At 41.2% G+C, this 18,873-nt stretch overlaps 2 protein-coding genes across 2 annotated transcripts in view; both read right to left on the reverse strand.

The window, feature by feature from the left end:
• The window catches only part of hiw (MYC binding protein highwire), a 154,366-nt gene that overhangs the window by 72,629 nt on the left and 62,864 nt on the right, over positions 1-18,873 (reverse strand). The gene's annotated exons all lie outside the window — the stretch shown is intronic.
• Positions 2,633-3,416, reverse strand: LOC106647110 (high affinity copper uptake protein 1-like). Its single transcript, XM_014363365.2, has 5 exons — positions 3,400-3,416; positions 3,242-3,315; positions 3,037-3,145; positions 2,900-2,953; positions 2,633-2,831 (listed from the first exon to the last, which is right to left on the reverse strand). Exons 1-5 carry the CDS (start codon positions 3,414-3,416, stop codon positions 2,633-2,635), a joined length of 453 nt encoding a protein of 150 aa, XP_014218851.2.

Here is an 18,873-nt window from a genome sequence, read left to right on the forward strand (position 1 = left end):
TAGGTGATTTTTTCGAATCAAAAACAATATTATCGTTAATTTTCTTTTAAACAATATTATACAATAGTTTTTTTCGGCCTTTGTGTGGTAAAATTAGCTAATCTGTGGGGTATTCGAGGGTTGGGAACGAATATTTGTTCGTTACAAGTTGCCAAAATCACACAGTTTCAATAAAAAATTCTTTTCTCAATCGTCCTTCTAGCAATACCTCTATTATTTACGGAGATATAGCGGTTCTAAGTTTTCTATCATTTCTAGATTAATAATATCAAACTTAAAGGATAGCCACTATTTTCTTAGGCCTCTGTGTAATAAAATAAGCTAACTTGAAAGACATTTATTATATTTTTGTGATCACAAATTATCGTCCTTTTCGGGATATCTCCATTATTTACGGAGACATAGCGGTTTTTAGTTTTTGATTATTTTTAGTTAAAAAATATTGAACTTAAATGGTCACCACTACTTTTTTCAAGCCTTGTGTGGTATAACAAGCTAATCTGTAGGATATTGGAGAGTTAGAATATTCTAGTTCAAAAATATCAAATTTAGAGAATAGCCACATATTTTCAACACAATATTCATCCATAGATGGGGTTATTGTTTTACATCTGGACAAATAAAAAAAAAAAATTTAAAGAGCAATGAGTAAACAAACACTTCAAAGCAAGGATTATTCCAAGTCTCTCACGCGAAAAGGTAATCTAAAAAAAATAATAAACATCGTAACTGCACACGGAGGCACATTGACGCGTTAAGGTAACAACAACCTCCCCCAAGCGAGCCCCTGTACCATCATCTTTCTTATAATCGATTAGTTGGCGTGACTTACGAGATGCCAGGCATTCACAATACACCACCTATCAATAAGCCTTGCTCCGCAGCCCAGTGTTGCCCTTAACGCCTATGATTGATGGCGTGACAATATAACGCACGGCTTCATTGTCTGCCCCGAGCGTGCAGATAATGGGCCGTGAGCTGTCCCGCGAATAAACATCTCGTATAGCTCGACCACGCGACACGTGCACAGTTGGGTGTTTTGTTTTTTGATGAATGAACGGCACGCAGCTGTTGTTTTAGTTCATTTCCTTTGCTGGTCAATGACTTAATGACATATCGTTGATAAGCCATCTGAATCAAATCACGTGGCAGGAATTTCGCGGACGAGAATTGAGACTTGTAATTTTTGGGGTTTTCTGTGAGATAATCTATAAAATAACATCTATTTATAACCAGGTATTTCTTAAGATTGGTGGGTTGTCATTTACATAGTATAGTGAGTGCATCCTACAAATTAAAGAAATGGTAGATGATAGAGCTTTTCAATAAAGGAATCGTACAAAGATTTAATACTTTTTATTACGCATCATACCTTATAATTATTACATAAGTAATTTTAATTATTTTAAATTATAAATATTAAATGACGGACCATCCCTCTTCAAATTACTTTACGTAAAATAAGCATCAAAAGCACTCACAAAGTAAATATTAAGAATTTATAATGTTTGGATAACATTTACATTCATATTAATAACTCTGGCACTAATTTCATTACATATTTCATAGTCGTCCGTGATATCAATGCAAATAATTAAAACGTCAGTTGGTATTTTTAACCTGTAAAAAATGTACGGCCCATAAAAATTTATATTATACTCACAAATATTAAAGTACTCACTTTAAGGATGAGAATGACCCATTGGGTGATGGTGACCTTCATGACTCGGAGGTGGACCGTTTGTTGAGTCAGGTTTATAAAAAGTGAAGAAACTGACCCCCCAAACGCAGAACAATACAATTACTAATGCTAAAACCCAAGTATTGAATCTGTCCCAACCAAATATAATTTCACTCGTACTTTTCGAGGGACGACTCGGTGTCACCGGTGGTACGTCTCTAGAGTAACTATTGAACATGGCGAAATCTTTTAAATTGCTTTAGGTTGCAATGAATGTACGATACAAACTTGAATTATTTTTTATTTGGTGCTAACTTATTTCTTTCAATACTGAACAATCAGAGAGGTCAATACGTTGCTCTGACAAAATAAAGGAAAATAAAAATGTATGTGTCATTGATAAGATAAACTTATCGTTCGGTCTACATCTAATGTCGGATTTTCACTATCTTGTTTTTAAAAGTCGTTGTATGACAAGAAAAAAAGTTCAGTTGTATACTTTATCGGCTTCTTAGTAGTTTTTTTCTTAAAAATTAATTTTTTAAACAATTTAAGGACAATAAATTGTGGAAAATTACACAATTTTTACAATACTTGAATTACTATAAAGCAAAAGTATTTTGAGTTAATTACACTGTAACAATAAATAAATAGATAAGAGCCAAGTGCTATCGAATCCGTAAGACAATAACAAAATTAAATATTTTGAAAAACTGAGATAACAATATTTTCTCTTTTTCAATAAACGTAAAATTGACTTAATATTATAAAAAAACTGCTTTCTCTGTACAATACTATGTTTACAAGAGTTTAATGTTTCACAATCTATTAATTCAATAATCTACGATCACAATTTGTCAAATTACAGCATTAAACATTTCACCCATGAATTTTACTATTCAAATTTGAAGGTAACGTGATGAAAATGTTTAACAACTGACTACGCTCTAATTATGAACAACACTGGTTGATGTCACACCTAGCGTTATTCCATGAGAAAAGAAAATACCCCATCATAATACCAATAGTTACAGCAATGCACAAATAAACGTTATAGGTCATAAATATAAACATTAAAAAATAACTTATCGTTATTTGAATTCCTTGCAATAAAGTTTGAACGAAATGTACCACGGAAAACATAGATTGCCTGGAAAAGAAATTCAACTCATGATTAAATTCCATTAATGTAAAATTTAAAAAATGCAAAACACTCACACTCTCGATTTTTGACCAGTATTTTGGATTGCAATTGAGACGTTTAAGTATTCCCTAAAATAAATACATTCTTGATTCAGTAATATCTTCAAGTATACAAAAACTATGTCGATTATTATTATTATTAATGCTGTTACCGATAATTTTTCAAAGCTTCATAAATGATGCCCAAAAGTATGATTCCTATACTCGAATAAATTATTCCTTGGAGATCTGTTGTCCGCCATCCTTCAAATAATATTGTTTCTTTGAACCGAAATTGAAAAAACATCTTAAAAGACATTGTTGCGTTGAATATTCCGAAAATGTTTAAAAAAACTATTACATAAAATGTTAACTTACCTCCATAGTCTAAAATATCTCGTGCGACGCGCTTGCTACATTTACTGGAGTACTGACGAGTGCCGCACTCGTTGCTATAGCGTCATACAGTAATTGTTATTTTAATTTATCGGAAAGATAAGTTTTTATCAAAGCGAGTAGCTTAATCGGAATTTCACAAATTGCTTCTTGTCATATGAGCACCTCTCACTGAATTTATCGAGAATATACATTAAAGCTTTTATTATTTTACACAATTATTATGGGGTTATAAAAATTGAAAATCCTGTAGTAGAGCTTATAGATTTACTTGTATCTTATGTTTTATTTTTTCATTAAGGAAAAAAACTAAAACCTTAAAAAATCAAATACAACTTCTCGTCCCTAAAAACCCTACTCGTGTCGAGTGCTTCTAAAAAATGTAGTTACGTATCGGCTTATTCTAGAAAATGTATACTACAGAAGCAGCCTGGAAGTTGCTGATATGATTAAAACTTTTTAACTCAGCGCTGTACAAAAATGGTCGAGGCTGCACAGAATGACAGGACTTTTTTAATAAGTTGTAGCGATAATAGGGAGTATCGTTCAAAAATGCGAAAAGTTTACCTCTGGTACCCCAAGTCTCCCAAGAACCAAAAATATGGCGGATTTGGAAGAAAAAGAAAAAAAAAAATTTAATCCAAATACAATCAAGCGTCAACCGTATATGTACTGCACCATGTACCACCTTTTTCTATTGTAAACGAGAACGCCGCGAAACAATAAACGTCAATCGCTAAACCGATATGAAATGACCAGCGGCCGAGTCACGTCGCACAGAGTATTATCGTGCGCCAGCGTTTCTGCAGCGGTACAAAGCCGATGGGGGACAAAGGGCCCTCATCAGGCAGCCGCTCTTTTATAATATAACTTTTCGTCCGGTGTCATCGACCGCGAGGCTCACGTGTGTACTCTCCAGTTTCCGCACGAGCGTTCGAGGGCTATCGGGTTTCCTTTTTCTCTTGTACCATTCCTTTTTGTTCTCTATACTCTCTTGGCAAGTAAATACGTTTAAATACGTCTCAACTCTCTCAATGTAATTACTGCAATTTTTCAATGGAAAGGATTTGCGATTATTTTTTTTTTTTTATTTTGGTATCATGAGTTGTACATTAAACTCCAGCCAAGGATAACTTAGTATATCGTTGAGCTTTTTACGCCTCGCGTTACAATAAGCATCATCTACTATTGGGAGTCAGGGTGGATCATCACTATTTTTAATAATTTCTTCGTACACTGATTTTGACTGAGCTAAAAGCATTAGATATAAATATTGGTGGCATTGTTTTGATATCGGACTGGCTCGTGTTTTTATATCATCGAATAGTCATGAACGGTTCAGGAGGCTTTTGACATTGAACTTTAACAGCATTCCACACATCCATGAAGCAATAAAAATTTTAATTGCCAGTGATGAGAAATTCCACTGTTTTGATTCAATTGCGTTAAAACAATACGTTTGGATAGTTCTATTTTCATAAAATGCATCAGAGTAGTGAAATTAAGCGCTTTTGAAGTGAAGTAGTTCAATCAACGATTTAACTCAATTGAACAATCGTCTCGAACGATTAACGCAAAAATACCATGTAAAATATAAAACATATACCAACATGAAATTACTTGTAACTATTTAAAAAGGGAATTCACCTACATTAATTCGATACTCGATATTTCGCTTAATGAAATATCGGAGCCTCGGTAGTGATGCATTTGATGATGAAATTTATTAGATACGTTGCACCGCACAATTAGGGACGATAATTGATGCGTATTGATTATTCGCCGTAATCTAATTAATCATTACCGATCAAAGTCGGAGCTTTTCAAAAGGTGTGTCAACGCTCGTGTATCCAATAAATTAACTCGCGCTTGAAGGCAATACCGATCGGTAAAAATTGAAAAATTAATTTAAACAAAATCGGATTCCCGATAAAAAAACTCTCGATTTGCGGGAAACTTCGACACTTTGGAGGTAATTAAAGGGAGCGGTAACTTTTTTTCCCCCCAAAGCCGCAAAGAACGGAGGCGAGAAGGTGAAGGGGAAAAAAAGGCGACGCAGCGCCATGAGCTGTACATCGATCGATCGTTGAAAAGAGAAAAAGTGGCAGGGGGGGGACAAACGGAACCAAACGGATTCGATTATCGCGGACAGAGAAAAGAAGACGGAGAAAGAGACTCGAGGCGATTGTTCTCGGGGCGGCGTCTTTAACCGAATTACCCGAGGCGCGTGTAAATACGGATTATCGGGAGCAACTCTGTGATTTTTTTTTCTTTCGACAGAATCGAGAGATAAAGCGAGGAACAACACGTTATCCAGCACTACCTTTTCAAAGGCACAAGCCGATGTATTCGTCGGATCGAACGAGGGCGTTTTCGGAGATACGAAAGTGCGAGATAAGGGGGCTCGTTATTTAAAAAATAAAAGTAAAGCCATACATTTTAGATAATCCGCGAAAGGACGGCGAGCTGAGAATCTCATTCCGAGGAGCCCTCATTTTTCCATGCAATATACGTTTTTTTTTTTGCCTTCTCATTTTTCGATCATACCTTCCAGATATGCCGGACAACTTTTCCAACCCCGTCCTTCGCTTCTTTTCCCGGAAATCGCATGTTTTGTCCGTGTAGAAGCGAAGAGGCGAAAAAAGCAGCAGCAAATGCATGAGCGAAATCTTTTCTAGGGTGACGCTTCCGTGGTCGCTGAGTTATACCATAAATACATACATAAGAGTCGTAGGGGACAGGAGCTCCTCGAAATGCATTGACCGGCGAGGCAGACTACGACCAAATGCGATAAAGCACCTCGCACCCTTGAATTTAGCCGAGCGAGATTTTCCATCCTTTCGACTCGACGGGAAACGCCTAAATTCACTTTCAGCGCGGCGAAATGGTTTTTTCACTTGTCTGCGAGTGTGTGTTTTAAAATTCGCGTAAACGCGTTGTCTTTTTAAAGTGAACAAAGGATGAATTTGCAGAAACGATTGTTTTATTTTGTTTTCATCTCTTTCTTCTTAATTGGTATATAGACGCAAATTGACGGTCATCCAAATAATTATTATTATTAGTAATATGCAGAAAATACAAGTGGAGGAGAAAAAAAAGTTAGGCTGGACAAAGAAGGAGGAGTCTTGTGTTTTTCATCCTCTGTCTTTTTTAAAAGCTCGAGACAAGCAAATGGGTGGAGTACGCGAGTTCGCGTGGGTGTATATATATATGTATATAATACGTAGCGGAGCTTACGAGTCGGAGGAGTTCGAGATAGCCAGAGGCCATAAACAATGGGGGAGAAAAGTCCCGGGCAGTGTCCAGGTAGCACGCGGACTTTATCCCCCCGGAGGAGGATGAGGTTTTTGCGACGAGCGGAAAATAAATTTACGGAGTTGAAGTCGCTGACACTGTCGCAGCAGCAAGAGGAGAGTTGCTTCTTAAAAAAGCTCTAGCTGCAAAAAAATGAAAAGAGTGAGAGCTGTTTGGGGTACGTTTTGCATTTTTTTTTTTTTATCATCATTGTAAACTTAGACTTAAACATTTTATAAATATAAGAAAAATAAATTTCACTGGAAATTTTTAATCAAAAGTAAAAAAAAATCAACATATTTATAACGTTGTTATTTCTCGAATCTCATATTATAATTTCTCAATTTTACGTAATGAAAATTCAATCCAAGTGATTTTCAGTTAAATCCACCATAAATCAAAGTAATTAAGAGTTGGATTTAATATAAATGGCGTTCACGTTGAATTCACCTTATTTTCGTTAGACAGCTTACAGCTTGGATGTATACGTTCGACCAAATGAATGAGTAATCGTATCAAAGTCGTTTTTTATCACACTGCAAAACGTGTACCACACACGTTTACCAAAGCTTGTGTACAACTATGCCTGTCAGCGGAGGCGAAACAAGAAAATTTCATAACAGAGCGAGAAAAGCGTGAAAAGCCGATGCTCCGCGCTTTATCTTCAGCAGAGAGAGGCGAAAGAAAAGTGATCGAGGAGCTGGAAAATTGCACAAGTTCGCGTGGACGAGCAAAACAGAGGAAGACGAAGAGCCGCGAGAACTCGCGGGGTAATACAATTAATCTCGGGCGCGAGTTAATGTCCGGACCCGCGCTTACTCGAAGATGTTGGATGGAAGCGATTCTTCTGAATTAATGCAGTGGAGGGGTAATTTCCGGAAGCTGCGAGTGTTTTTTGATTAATTTTTCAATAGAGTACGAAAAGTTTATGGCTTTTTCTCAGCTCCCGCGACCCGGGTGGCTTGTACGAATTTTCAAGCAAGACGAATCTCTTGCAAAATCTCGTTGATGTAATATGGCTTTGCACAGGAAATGATAAATTTTTTCAAGATAAATCCTGTTCCACGCACGACCCATCCAACAAGTAGTATAACTCAACGCGCGGTCGGACAAATACGCAAAGCAGCCTTTCGTCTTGCATATCGAGACGCCCAAATAAATCTTCGTACTATCCTCCCAAGAAATACTACTGTTAAATAGCCCATTCTTCGCAAAGCGGTGAATCGTTGAAGAAACCGAGCAGGTGTAACCACGTCCGCGTAAACGCGTCAGCGCGCCCCCGAGGAGGAGCTTTCACTTGCTAAAGAGGGGGAGGAACGACGCTCCACGGGGCATGAATAATTACTCGACAAATTTGCATGCTAATTTTGAGGTCACGTTTGTCCCTCCTTCCGATGACCAACGGCGTGCCCGTCGGGTAAACCCCGTCTTGGCGTGACGAGGGAGGCCGGGAGACGACCATCGCAGCCCGACTAGAGCAATCAAATGCAGCCAGTGCACGTGCACGTGCACACACGGGCAATAGACCAGTGTCGACGTAATCTTGCTAAATTATAATCAAATGACTGCTTTCTGGATTTGAAGTACAACTTCACGCGCGATAATGTCCTGTAAAATTTTTGGTTGCAGCTTACCAATTCTATCCATTTCGAATAGCCATCACGTAGAAGCACTTTGAGGATGACGCTACTTTCGGATGGTGTTACGCTATAGGTGCAGATGCATGATCCGCCAAAATTAAACTTTTGAATCCCCCCGGAGAGGAGAGCTCGGGACGTGTCCAAGTAAAAAAGCCGATCAGCCACGACGATAATTCCACGCCCAGGTGAGACAGGGGCCATTCATCACCCCTCGCGTTTCTGCTCGCCCTCGAGAACAACAAGATGGACCGAGGAGCGAAAAAACGGGAATGGAAAGTATTTGTGCCGTTCTCTTTCTTCCGCGGAGTTGGGGAAAAACAGAAGCCACAATCGGGTGGGAAGATCGATCCATCCCCCAGGACGAATCACCTGCCTCGAAACGGAAATTCGGAAATGATGGCGCGTACGCGATGGCGCTGATTGGCAAATAATAGATGAGCATCGGGAAATAGAACGCGTGTAGTTTTCGTCTCGGCGCCTAATGGGCAAACAATTTTCCACGAGAAAACGTAGCACTGCTCGATGAAATTACATCAAATCGACCGATTCCGGCTTTTTCTCTCGTCCCCATATGCCCCGTGGGGGGTTAATCCAGAGACGCGGCGAAACGCGTTACAGCCGAAAATGCTCGTGCCGTGAAATTCGCGACTGATTCCATTGAGTTTTCCTCGCAAACAGCGGGAATAAATCGGCCGATCTCTGGTCTTTTATTTCCACCACCCTTCACCTCACGACTATCCAATCGTTGCAATAAAAAAAGTGTTTGTACGGCATTTGAAGAAAAAAAGAAATGGGGAAACACAAAAATTTATCCCGTTTGGATCGGGGCATGCAAATCAGCACCTCCCCCTCGCACATCCGCGGATCTAAAAACCCCAGGCTGCGATTGACGCGCGTGTAATACATGCAGCTGTTGATTGACTACGCACGTAAATTAAAATCGAAGCTGCAATGGAATTCAATCCCGTACTTGGGAATTTAATAATAATGAAGCGTTCATGGATTGTGTGGTATATATGGTAAAACAGTCAGCCACGCTCGGCGATTGGAAAAAAAAAAAAAAAAAAAAAACCAAAGATACAAGCTTGAAAGTCAATATAGCGCGTCAGTCCCGGCGAAACCAAACACAGCCGAAATAAAAGCGCGCGCCGCTATCGTTCAATATTGACACTGCGCGCACGCAAAACCTCATATATATATACATTCCCCAGTTTTTCCTGTACTCGGAAAAAAGCACACACTGCCCGAAAATTTTTTTCCCTCGTCGAGAAACAGAAGGCGGCGGCGTTTGTTCAAACCATCTGTACACGCGAGCGCGTGTGTATACGCACCCCCCCCCCCCCCTCCGAGTATCCCGAGAGCGCGTCGCAATGAAATTCAGCGAGCGCGAGACAATGGCGCCTGGCCCGGAATAATACATCCTCCCCTGCAGCTCCCGAACATCCTCCGATTGCGTCGAGGCCGCGCCGAGAAGAACCGGGTAGGTGGGGAGGGGGACCCTCACGGCTGCTGCTAATTGCTCGTGCAAACGTTCCGGATTGTCTGAGCAAACGAGGGCGTAGAGCGCTGGTGTGTGTACTATCCAAGAATCGGTAGGCACTCGTTGAGTATGCCTATGCGTGCCCCGCTTATTGGGAATTCAAGATGGGTACAGAGAAAAGTGAGCTTGCTCTGGCAAGACAGACTTCTGACGGATATAAGGAACAAACATATATGCGAATTTATAGGGTTGATTTGCTAAGTAAACTGCGTTATTTCGTACAATAAGCTATATTTTCTAGAAATTAGAGATCAAAGTGTATATATCTATGATTAAAAAATACTTTTTGTTAGTTTACAAATTTATGGATTTTTTTTTTTTTTGTACTTTTTTTACAAAATTTCATGTAGTCATGGTATGCTAGAGTTAGCCACTTTTTATTTATTTTGATAGTAATGGGGATAGGAGTTGTGTTAAAAACTTTCATTTAAATATTTTGCTTTATAATACAATGCCAAGCCAATTTTCCAACCTCAAGGTATACCTTGAAATTTAGTAAAGGGTGCATCAACCACCAAACAGTAAAATATACGTACAGAGCCAAAAGGACGACGATTTGTGATTTACAAAATATTAAAAAACCCCGCACTCCCTAAGGAGAGAGTAGGAGGTCTTACGATCGTCGCCTCGGAAATCGCATCTTCGCCCATTTGTATCCTCGCTCGCGACGGCTCGTTCTATACATGTATCAGAATGAGAAGGGAGCACGGGATGATCCATCAACAGTTTGTAACGAGCAGCTGTCGGGGTTGCTGTACACTGACACACGCCGCGGAGCCGCCACTGATAAAACGATCACTCTCCGCCACTGTTGTACATGTCCTTTTTTTTTTATCATGTTGCATGAGTACGCGTGACTATGGCGGATGGGGTACCGCGATCCTCCGATTCCTACGGGTGAATGGATGATTGGCTCCCGACGGCTGGAAGAATCGATGGTTGTGTATTTCTACTGGAAAAATCTGACCGTCCAATTGGGCTTGGATCTTACTTCTGGCGAGAGGAGCGAAAATCCAATGTTTTTTCTGCTCTCGGAAAGGATGGACTTTTTAACGAGGGATCGCGTAACTTTGATATCTTTTACACTACTTATATAGAGGGAGAAAAGGTGCACCATCAGCTTGTTTTCGCGTTGATGCTCGATTGACGTTGACCCCTGCATCGTCGTCGAGTTAACGGCCAATAAATCCTTTTGTCGCTTCCTACATTGTTGGTCGAACATATCTTGCTCTCGAGCATAAAAATTCTTACCTTTGCGACAAAGTCATAAAACCGGCGCGAGAAAATAATAAGTGCGCGCGAACGCGTTTACGGGATCAATCGCAGTTTGCCGCGTGCAGGGCGATAAGAAATTTTACTCGGACCATTTTTAACAGGACGAGAATTGTGCGGAGCGGAGGGAATTTTTAAGAGTATCCGGATTGAATCGTCAATTCTTTCGATTTCACTGCACTGGTTCCGTCTCATTGCGTCTATTTAAGAGGTTTGGGCTATTGTAGTTTGTTATGGATTCCGAAAATAAATAAGTGTATTTTAAGGGTCAGTTTTTCGATTGTCTGTTTTACGATTCAGCAAACCCCAGTGAAAAAAATCCCATTACTCTGTGTCGGAGCAAATAAAAATTTATCGCATTTCCGAATCGTACGAAATGATTACAACAAAATTGAATTTCCAATTCAAAATTATTTTAATCAACATAACCAACTAAATGTTTTTTAACAAGAATTTCAACTTGACTAGTTAATTGACTAATTTTTCAACTAACACTTGATTTCAATTATTTCGTAAAACAAGTGGGTAAGTAACTTTTCTTCACTTATTGGCCCTAATAATGCTGAATATTCTATTAAAATCATTAAAAATACAATCTAACCACGTGAAACAAGAAAACACGTCCGTATGTACTAAATAACCGTAAAATTTACGCCAGCAAAGTAAAGAACTCTCCGCTACATATTGGTCTGCACCCCCATATGATTCACGACCTCTTGGTATATAATATGCTCTCATCCTACTATAACACTCTCAATGTAGAGCAGAGCAGGGATAGGTCGATATATATATATATATATATACCTCGTAAAACAACCAAAAGCAGGGCCCAGTTCTTTGTCCTATCTTTTTCACTCTCGTCGAGCTTTTTTCTCGCTAGAGCAGCGCAATATCGACGGTAAGGTTCTTGCGCCTCTATAGCTCTACTTTTTCTATACACACGCTGCCTCATATTTCGAAGCACCATATAAGTATGCACATATGGATGCGCGATGGTGTGTTTTCGAAGAGCACGGACTCGTTACGCACCCGAAAGATGAGAGTCAAGTGACACCTGGGACGCGCAATTTCGAAGCGAAATTACTTGCCATATGTATATAGCGACGCAGCCGTGTATCAAAGACAAACAATTAAAGTGTTTCAATCTCCCCTCACCCTGTTACAAATAAAGATTTTTTTTTTTTTTAAACATCCCCATGATGTACGAATCAGCACTATCAAAAAATCACCCGCGCCGACAGCGAGGTACAAAAACGAGAGGTTGGCGGTATAAAAATTCAAATTGCATCGCGGAAAACAATCGAGGGCTCTCCCCGATGAAAGAACGAGTCCATCGGGCGGCACACCGCGAGTCAATGGAAAAAGTCGCGGAAGGGAGGTACGATACGGGAGGCAGCGACGCCCGAAAACCCGATTAGGCAAAGTGTTGTACCACCGCGCACATTCGTCGTCAGCGAGCGTAAGCGTCGGAAAGGCAGTAACGACGTTCGGCCGCGTCTCGTAACTCGATTCCGGAAAACGCGAGCTACGCGACACCATGTGTATATATATATATATATATACGCGCGAAACAGGGCGTGTATGATACAACTGCAGTGGAAAATGGGTGGCGTCCGAAAGAGCAATGGACCCGCTCTCTCTCGCGCTGCGTGCGTATACGCGGTCGGCGAGGTGCGATGCCGGCAGAAATTTGTGAATTATTGCGTTCCGGTACACGGTCGCGGAAGACCGAGCTGGAGATTGATTGTTTGTCCGTTCCGTTGTTCGTTTCGTTTCTTCCGTTGCGACTGTGTAGATTATCGAGCCGAACGGGAAGAGACGAATGAGTCCGTATAGAAACAGTAGAGGATTAAGCTGTCTTTATTTGCGTGCGCGTGAGATGTGGGATGGGTGACGGTGCAAGGATCGTTATTTTTTTTTTTAACCAGCTCCATCCGAACTTGTTACACCCGTTAAAACTTACCGATATCCATGGGACATTTTCATTTGGTCCTTCCTCTTCGAGGGCCGAGAGTCGCGAGTGAACTGCAGCACCGAGACAGCCAATTTGTCGGGTAGTCATGTCGTTCATAAATACATGTATGATATTTGCCGCGCGTACGTACACTCCATCACGTCCCGTCGAGTTTTTCGCAAGGGGGGGGGGAGAGAAGAAAACATGAAGAGCCTCCAGGCGTGCGTATATACGAGCGCGGCCTTGAGGAAGAAATCCGCGACGACGCCTACGTAACGCATCTACATACACGTGACATCAGTACTCCTTACATTATGTGCTGCTGCGTAAAAACGAGAGGAACACACACGCACGGGCTATTGTGCGAGGGGGGTTACATATATACCTCGTATACGCTCTTCCTCTTCGCTCATACCTCGAGAATATGTCAGAGGGTAAACATAAGAATGGAAAGAGCGTGATGGCTTGACAATGATTTGTGTGTGTATGTGTGTATACCCACTTAGATGTACACACATTAAGTATATACTTGCAAGGATTCATCGTATACGTTGGTCAGACAGGCAAACTTCATTAAACGATGCAAATAACAACTTTTGTTTGCACTCGTCATTGCTATCGTTTTTCAATGAATAATGTTGGTTAAAAAAAAAAAAAAAAAAAAAAAAAAAGCAATCATACCTACAACGATCGATAAGGTAAACTCGAGGTCAAGTGTGTAGCGATGTCACCGGGTGTGTAATTATTGTCATTTCAATGTACCCGAAAGCCAGAGCGAGCGCAAGTACCGATTCCACTCGACGCTAGTTGGCTTCGAGAGCTTGCTGTGTATGCGCTGATGGTTCACCACGAGCAAGGGGGGGGGGAGAAGACACGATCGAGGGCTTTCCTTCGAGTAAACGAATCGGAGCTGGGACGAATCATCGCGGAAAGGCGTTGCAGGAGGATGATACACTACGGTTTTATCGTACCTCCGCTAATATATACTTTTATCTAGTTTTAATTGGAGGGCGGTGTTAATTCTAAATAAAAATACTGTACAATCAAATGCACCCGATAAGAAGACAAAAGGGATCGATGTTTCTTTATAGCTTCACGTATGCGCAAACGCGTATAAGGTGAACAAATGAAGATAATTTGCTGCGAATAAAGCTCTCATCTCACCGCGGGAAGAAGAGAAGGGGGACCCTCGCACTCGCGTACTTACTTCCAGGGCTCTTCATCCAAAAATACACGCCCTCGTACACATAAAATATATACCGTTAGCCTTGAAACCATCCCGCGCACTATAACGAGCAAAGCCCGACTCTCTTTGCGCGCAGTGTATATACATACGCTCCCGAGGTCGTTTCTCTCTTTGTCTCCCGAGTGATGCGTATATATATATATATATATACACACAGCGGATAGGTACGTATATTTTTTACGCACAGAGACTCGGGTTACCGATACATATCACGGGCGACAGAGCAGACCGATCTCTCTCGGATCGTTTGGTTTTGTTCTCGATTTGGAAGAGGGAAAAAAAAAAAAAAAATCCTCTCCCGTCGACTTGCACCGCAAGCGGATCGGCAGAAAAGCGTACGTGTGTGTTCTTAAACAATGCAGCTCGGCGTTTTCTTCCCAATCGCGGAGGAACTAGGTCGGCCGTGCCCCCATCGAGATCCACGCAGGCTCCTTTTTCCACTTTTGCGCTTGTTCTCGATAAAATCTTATATCTTGCACATATAGGCACTCCTCGATCGTCTCCGATTTGGAAAATCAGCTCCGTATATCCTCGAGAAAATGGAGAAAAAGTACATGTAAACGCACGTTTATGGTTCTCTCGGAAGCTCCGATGACGAAGCTATCTTTGTAGGGTGTATAGCGAAGCCAGCTCTGGATGACGCCTCGCGATCAAGTGTACACGCAGAGCGGAAATGAGACGAGCTCGATAGACGTACGTTAAGTACAATGTATACCTATACGGCTCTGACTATGGCGTCTCCTTTCACGTGCAAATATTCCGGCTCTGCTTCGAGGGAAGGTATCGAGCGAAAATGGCAATCCATCGTAAGTACCTATATGTACCAAGGCTCGCGCGGTGCTTTGGATGATTCAGGCGGAGAGTGCGTGAATGAGGAAATCAATACTATCTCTCTGTAAAGCTATATACACCCAATAAACTTTTGCGAAATACTTGTGTATACTTATGCTTTTTCGAGTCATCGGAAACGTCTTACGTGTGCCGGCAATGCGGATACGAGATATAATAGTAATTGCGTACATCGTGTTGCGAAACAATCACAACTGGGCAGGACATTTTGTGGCGAAAAAATCATTTGTCAGCTTTGTCGTCTACTCCACTGCGGTAGGTATGCAGTTGTTAAAACTAATGCATTTGGCATAAACGTTGAAATTATCGAGATTATAAGAGTATTATTATTATTATTTTTTTTTTTAAGATGTAAGGAATAAACCATTGATTCGCAAAATAATTACCTTGCCAAGATATCTCAACAAATGGCCCCAATCAAGTCTTGGTACATTTATTTTTCCTAGACCGATACATCGAGAGAAATGAAAATTCCACGCGATTTCTACTCTGTATTTATTCACCACTGCGAAAAGCACACAAAGGAATGATAACACTATTGATGGAAATATAATGGAAATTTTCGATGCGGATGATAATAATAATAGAGAAATATTCTTATGCTCGTGCAAAATCAGCTATACACAATGCACACGGTGAATTTAATTATCAATATTTTCAAAGTACACATCAACTGCCAGAGCATCTCTCCCTGTAATTTAAAATCCACCGTGTGTGTGTGTGGGTGGGTGCACTTCGTGAAGTAAGCTTCCTTGTCTTCGGGCATTACACTATACACGTCACGATCCAGTGGAGCTTATCAACGGACGCAAATCGCCGAGTCGGTATATGACGTGGTCAGTCAGATAGTTGTATAGCGCACAACGCGGGTGAATGAATATCTGATCTCCTCTTATACCCATATAGGTATACACGTGGCCGTTTCATCCGCCTCGAGGGATATTCATAAATATTTCCCAACGAAATGCCGATCTAACTTAACGGAAGCTGGTCGCAACCGTTTGATTGTTATTGCGCGTGTGCACAGGATTCTTGGGTCGGAATATATGGAAGCTGACCTCGTTGTACCGCATTGGTGATGGGTTTGAAGCAACGCTGAGTGAGATGTATCATTATATTTCATGGGATACGAATTTTTAGCAAAATAAATGATACCTCCACCTTGAAGGTTTTCAAAACGAAGGCTAATCCTCATCGGCGCGTCGGAAGCGTAAACACAAACATACGCATCGGCGCTAAAACGCTCGCGGAAATCATCTCTCGAGCGCATATATATATGCGCAACACAAAATTCTTATCCTCCAGCACGCGGTGCTCCCGATCCCTCTTCGTATAATATATACCCGCGCAACATTTACAAGCTTATCTCGCAGAGGCGATCGCTCATCGCTAGGAGCGCCCGCGCCGAGCCTAAAATTACGCCTCTCTGCCACTACTGCTGTACCATCATCGTTATTATCATTGTTATTACTGTAGGGTGTTTTTCTCCTTCCGATGCTGTTGTTGCTGCGGGGCCCTGATTCACCACCAGCGCTCAAGTTCGTTCCCGAAGGGCATAGCTTGGGTTATTTTTGTGCTCCACCGTTGTTGGAGCGCAGGCGGTTTTCTCCTCGAAAAGGAGAGAGACCACCGTGAACCTCGTCTTACAGAGCTCTCGCTGCGTTGCGTTTTTTTTATCGCGACTTTACTCTGAATTTGGAGCAGCGCTGAGTTTAATTATCTTCGATTATCATCAAGAAATTGATCCTTGGCTTATGAGTTACGTGATTAAATTAACGACTGGCGAGATTTTCCAGTGCCATCAAGCCACAAAAAAATGTACGAAATAGCGAACCATCGATCTTCCAATGATCACTTACTTTATAACCAAGGCTGTAATTGCATCACGTTAAAGATAAAAGTACATGGCAAATTCTTCTGACTTTCGAGCCATAAATGAATAAAAAAAAAGCTTGAAAACTTTTTACAAATCAGATTCTTTGATCGATTTTTACTTGACCACTTAAAACTTTTACCGTCCATCATTATGCAAGCTTTTACAAAAGCACCACCCCCCAGCGGATCCAATCGACGAAAGCTTGCACTTGGAGGGCTCGCGAGTGTCTTCGCATCTATTGGGAGACAAAAAAAAAAAAAAAAAAAAAAGGAACCACTCGCGGTGGGCAATTAATTTTGAGAGCTCGACCGCGTTGCCTTTGTCGTCTTCCATCGGCACCGGGTCACAAAAGGGAGCCCCTCCCGGGTACTCCCGGCTAATTACGGAGGAGCCCACGGCTTTTCCATTCGTGCGCGCGTGAGCGACGCAAACTCCTGGGAAAAAGAAACTTTTATCGTCGATTTTTATGGCTCTTTTCTCACGTCCACGTGCTCGACGCTCGCTCGTAAAACCGCAAGTTCCTCGTGCCCCGTGAGCAGGTGAGCGTTGGCTCGTCAAAAGGAAAATTGCAAGAAAGAAGGCAAAAGCTCGGCTTCGTGTTGAGTGTGCTGTTATGAAGGCAGTGCGTTAAAGGAGTCACGTTGAGAATAAATTCTTTCGACTTTTGTGCACGACAATTATTTACGTGTTTTTAGGAGGGAAACGAAAAAAAAGGGCCCAAGTTGCAGACATTCACTCGTGCTGGGATTGGTTAGTTAGTTTGTTGGAGCAGTCATTAAAAAATTTCCATGCTTAAAATAAGAAAAAATTTTCTCATTGTTTTCTTTTTTTTTCTCCTACAATCCTGCAGTTAATTTAAAAAAAAAAAAAGCCACGCCCAAAAGTCAGCAGTTAGCGGACAATTGCAATTAAGGAAAAAACACTCATCCGCGGTCTTTTGTCCGCTCCGAGAAAACAAAGGGACAAAGCTCGGAGATGTGCCAGTGACCTGAAAAGTAGTTTTTAGTCCTAAAAAAAAAAAAAAAAAAAAAAAAAAGAAACATCACTGCAATATTCGAGTGGACAAACACGGGGAGTAAAGAGCGGAGAGGCGGGGCCCCGGCAAATGAAATAAAATGCAGATAAGATTCGTGAAAGATTCAAGGACTCGGAGAGAGAGCGGCGCGTGAATAATGCATGGACCGCGAAATGGACCGCTTAGGCGATTCAAATCTTCTCCTCCGGCCCGCCTCTTCGCGGCTTCTGTTAGCAATTCGACTTACGACTCGAGAAGGCCATCCTGGAAGAGACTGTGTTTTTTTTTCTCCACTTACACGTTTTTCCATTTTTATCGTACGGCATATTGTATACTCTCAGAGCCATCTAAGCCCTAGTTGCGTCGCTTCGTCAAGTGCAATATGCAAAAAAGCGGGGGACCGGAAAAACACGCGTATATAGGTGGGTATATCGACCGTTCGCACATTTGTGCTTAGCCCGAAGGCGGCAGTCGCGAGAGAAATAAACTTGTGACCCTTTGCCTGCGTCAGCGGCGTGGAAAAAAAAAAAAAAAAAGTCAGAGTGCCAATGCTACAGCCGCGTGCGCGGGTCATTTGAGCGCTCGCGTGGAAGTGCTTTGCGCGTTTAAAACTTCGTGTGGCTTTCGCTTTGATGTTTGGAGCATATTATGCGGGGTCAAGCGTACGTGCGCGTGCATACATTATATATAGGGTGTACATTATGATGTGCCGGGCGTGAATTTTGCGATTAATATAAAATATGCGGAAATTATTACTATACGCATCAAAGCCAGTATATTATTATTATTACTATACGTAACGCTTTTGCACAGAGAGCTTTTGACGTCCTTTGTATAACCTTTTGTGTGCATTTTTTATGAATTCCGTGGAAATTTTGAAAAAAGGATTCTTGATTTTGGAAGCGTCGGATGGGTTTTCAAACAATTT

The sequence above is a fragment of the Copidosoma floridanum genome, unplaced genomic scaffold, assembly GCF_036245765.1.
Source record: "Copidosoma floridanum isolate Cflo_tuat_1 unplaced genomic scaffold, Cflo_Japanese_pri ptg000006l, whole genome shotgun sequence".
In the NCBI taxonomy this organism is placed as follows: domain Eukaryota; kingdom Metazoa; phylum Arthropoda; class Insecta; order Hymenoptera; family Encyrtidae; genus Copidosoma; species Copidosoma floridanum.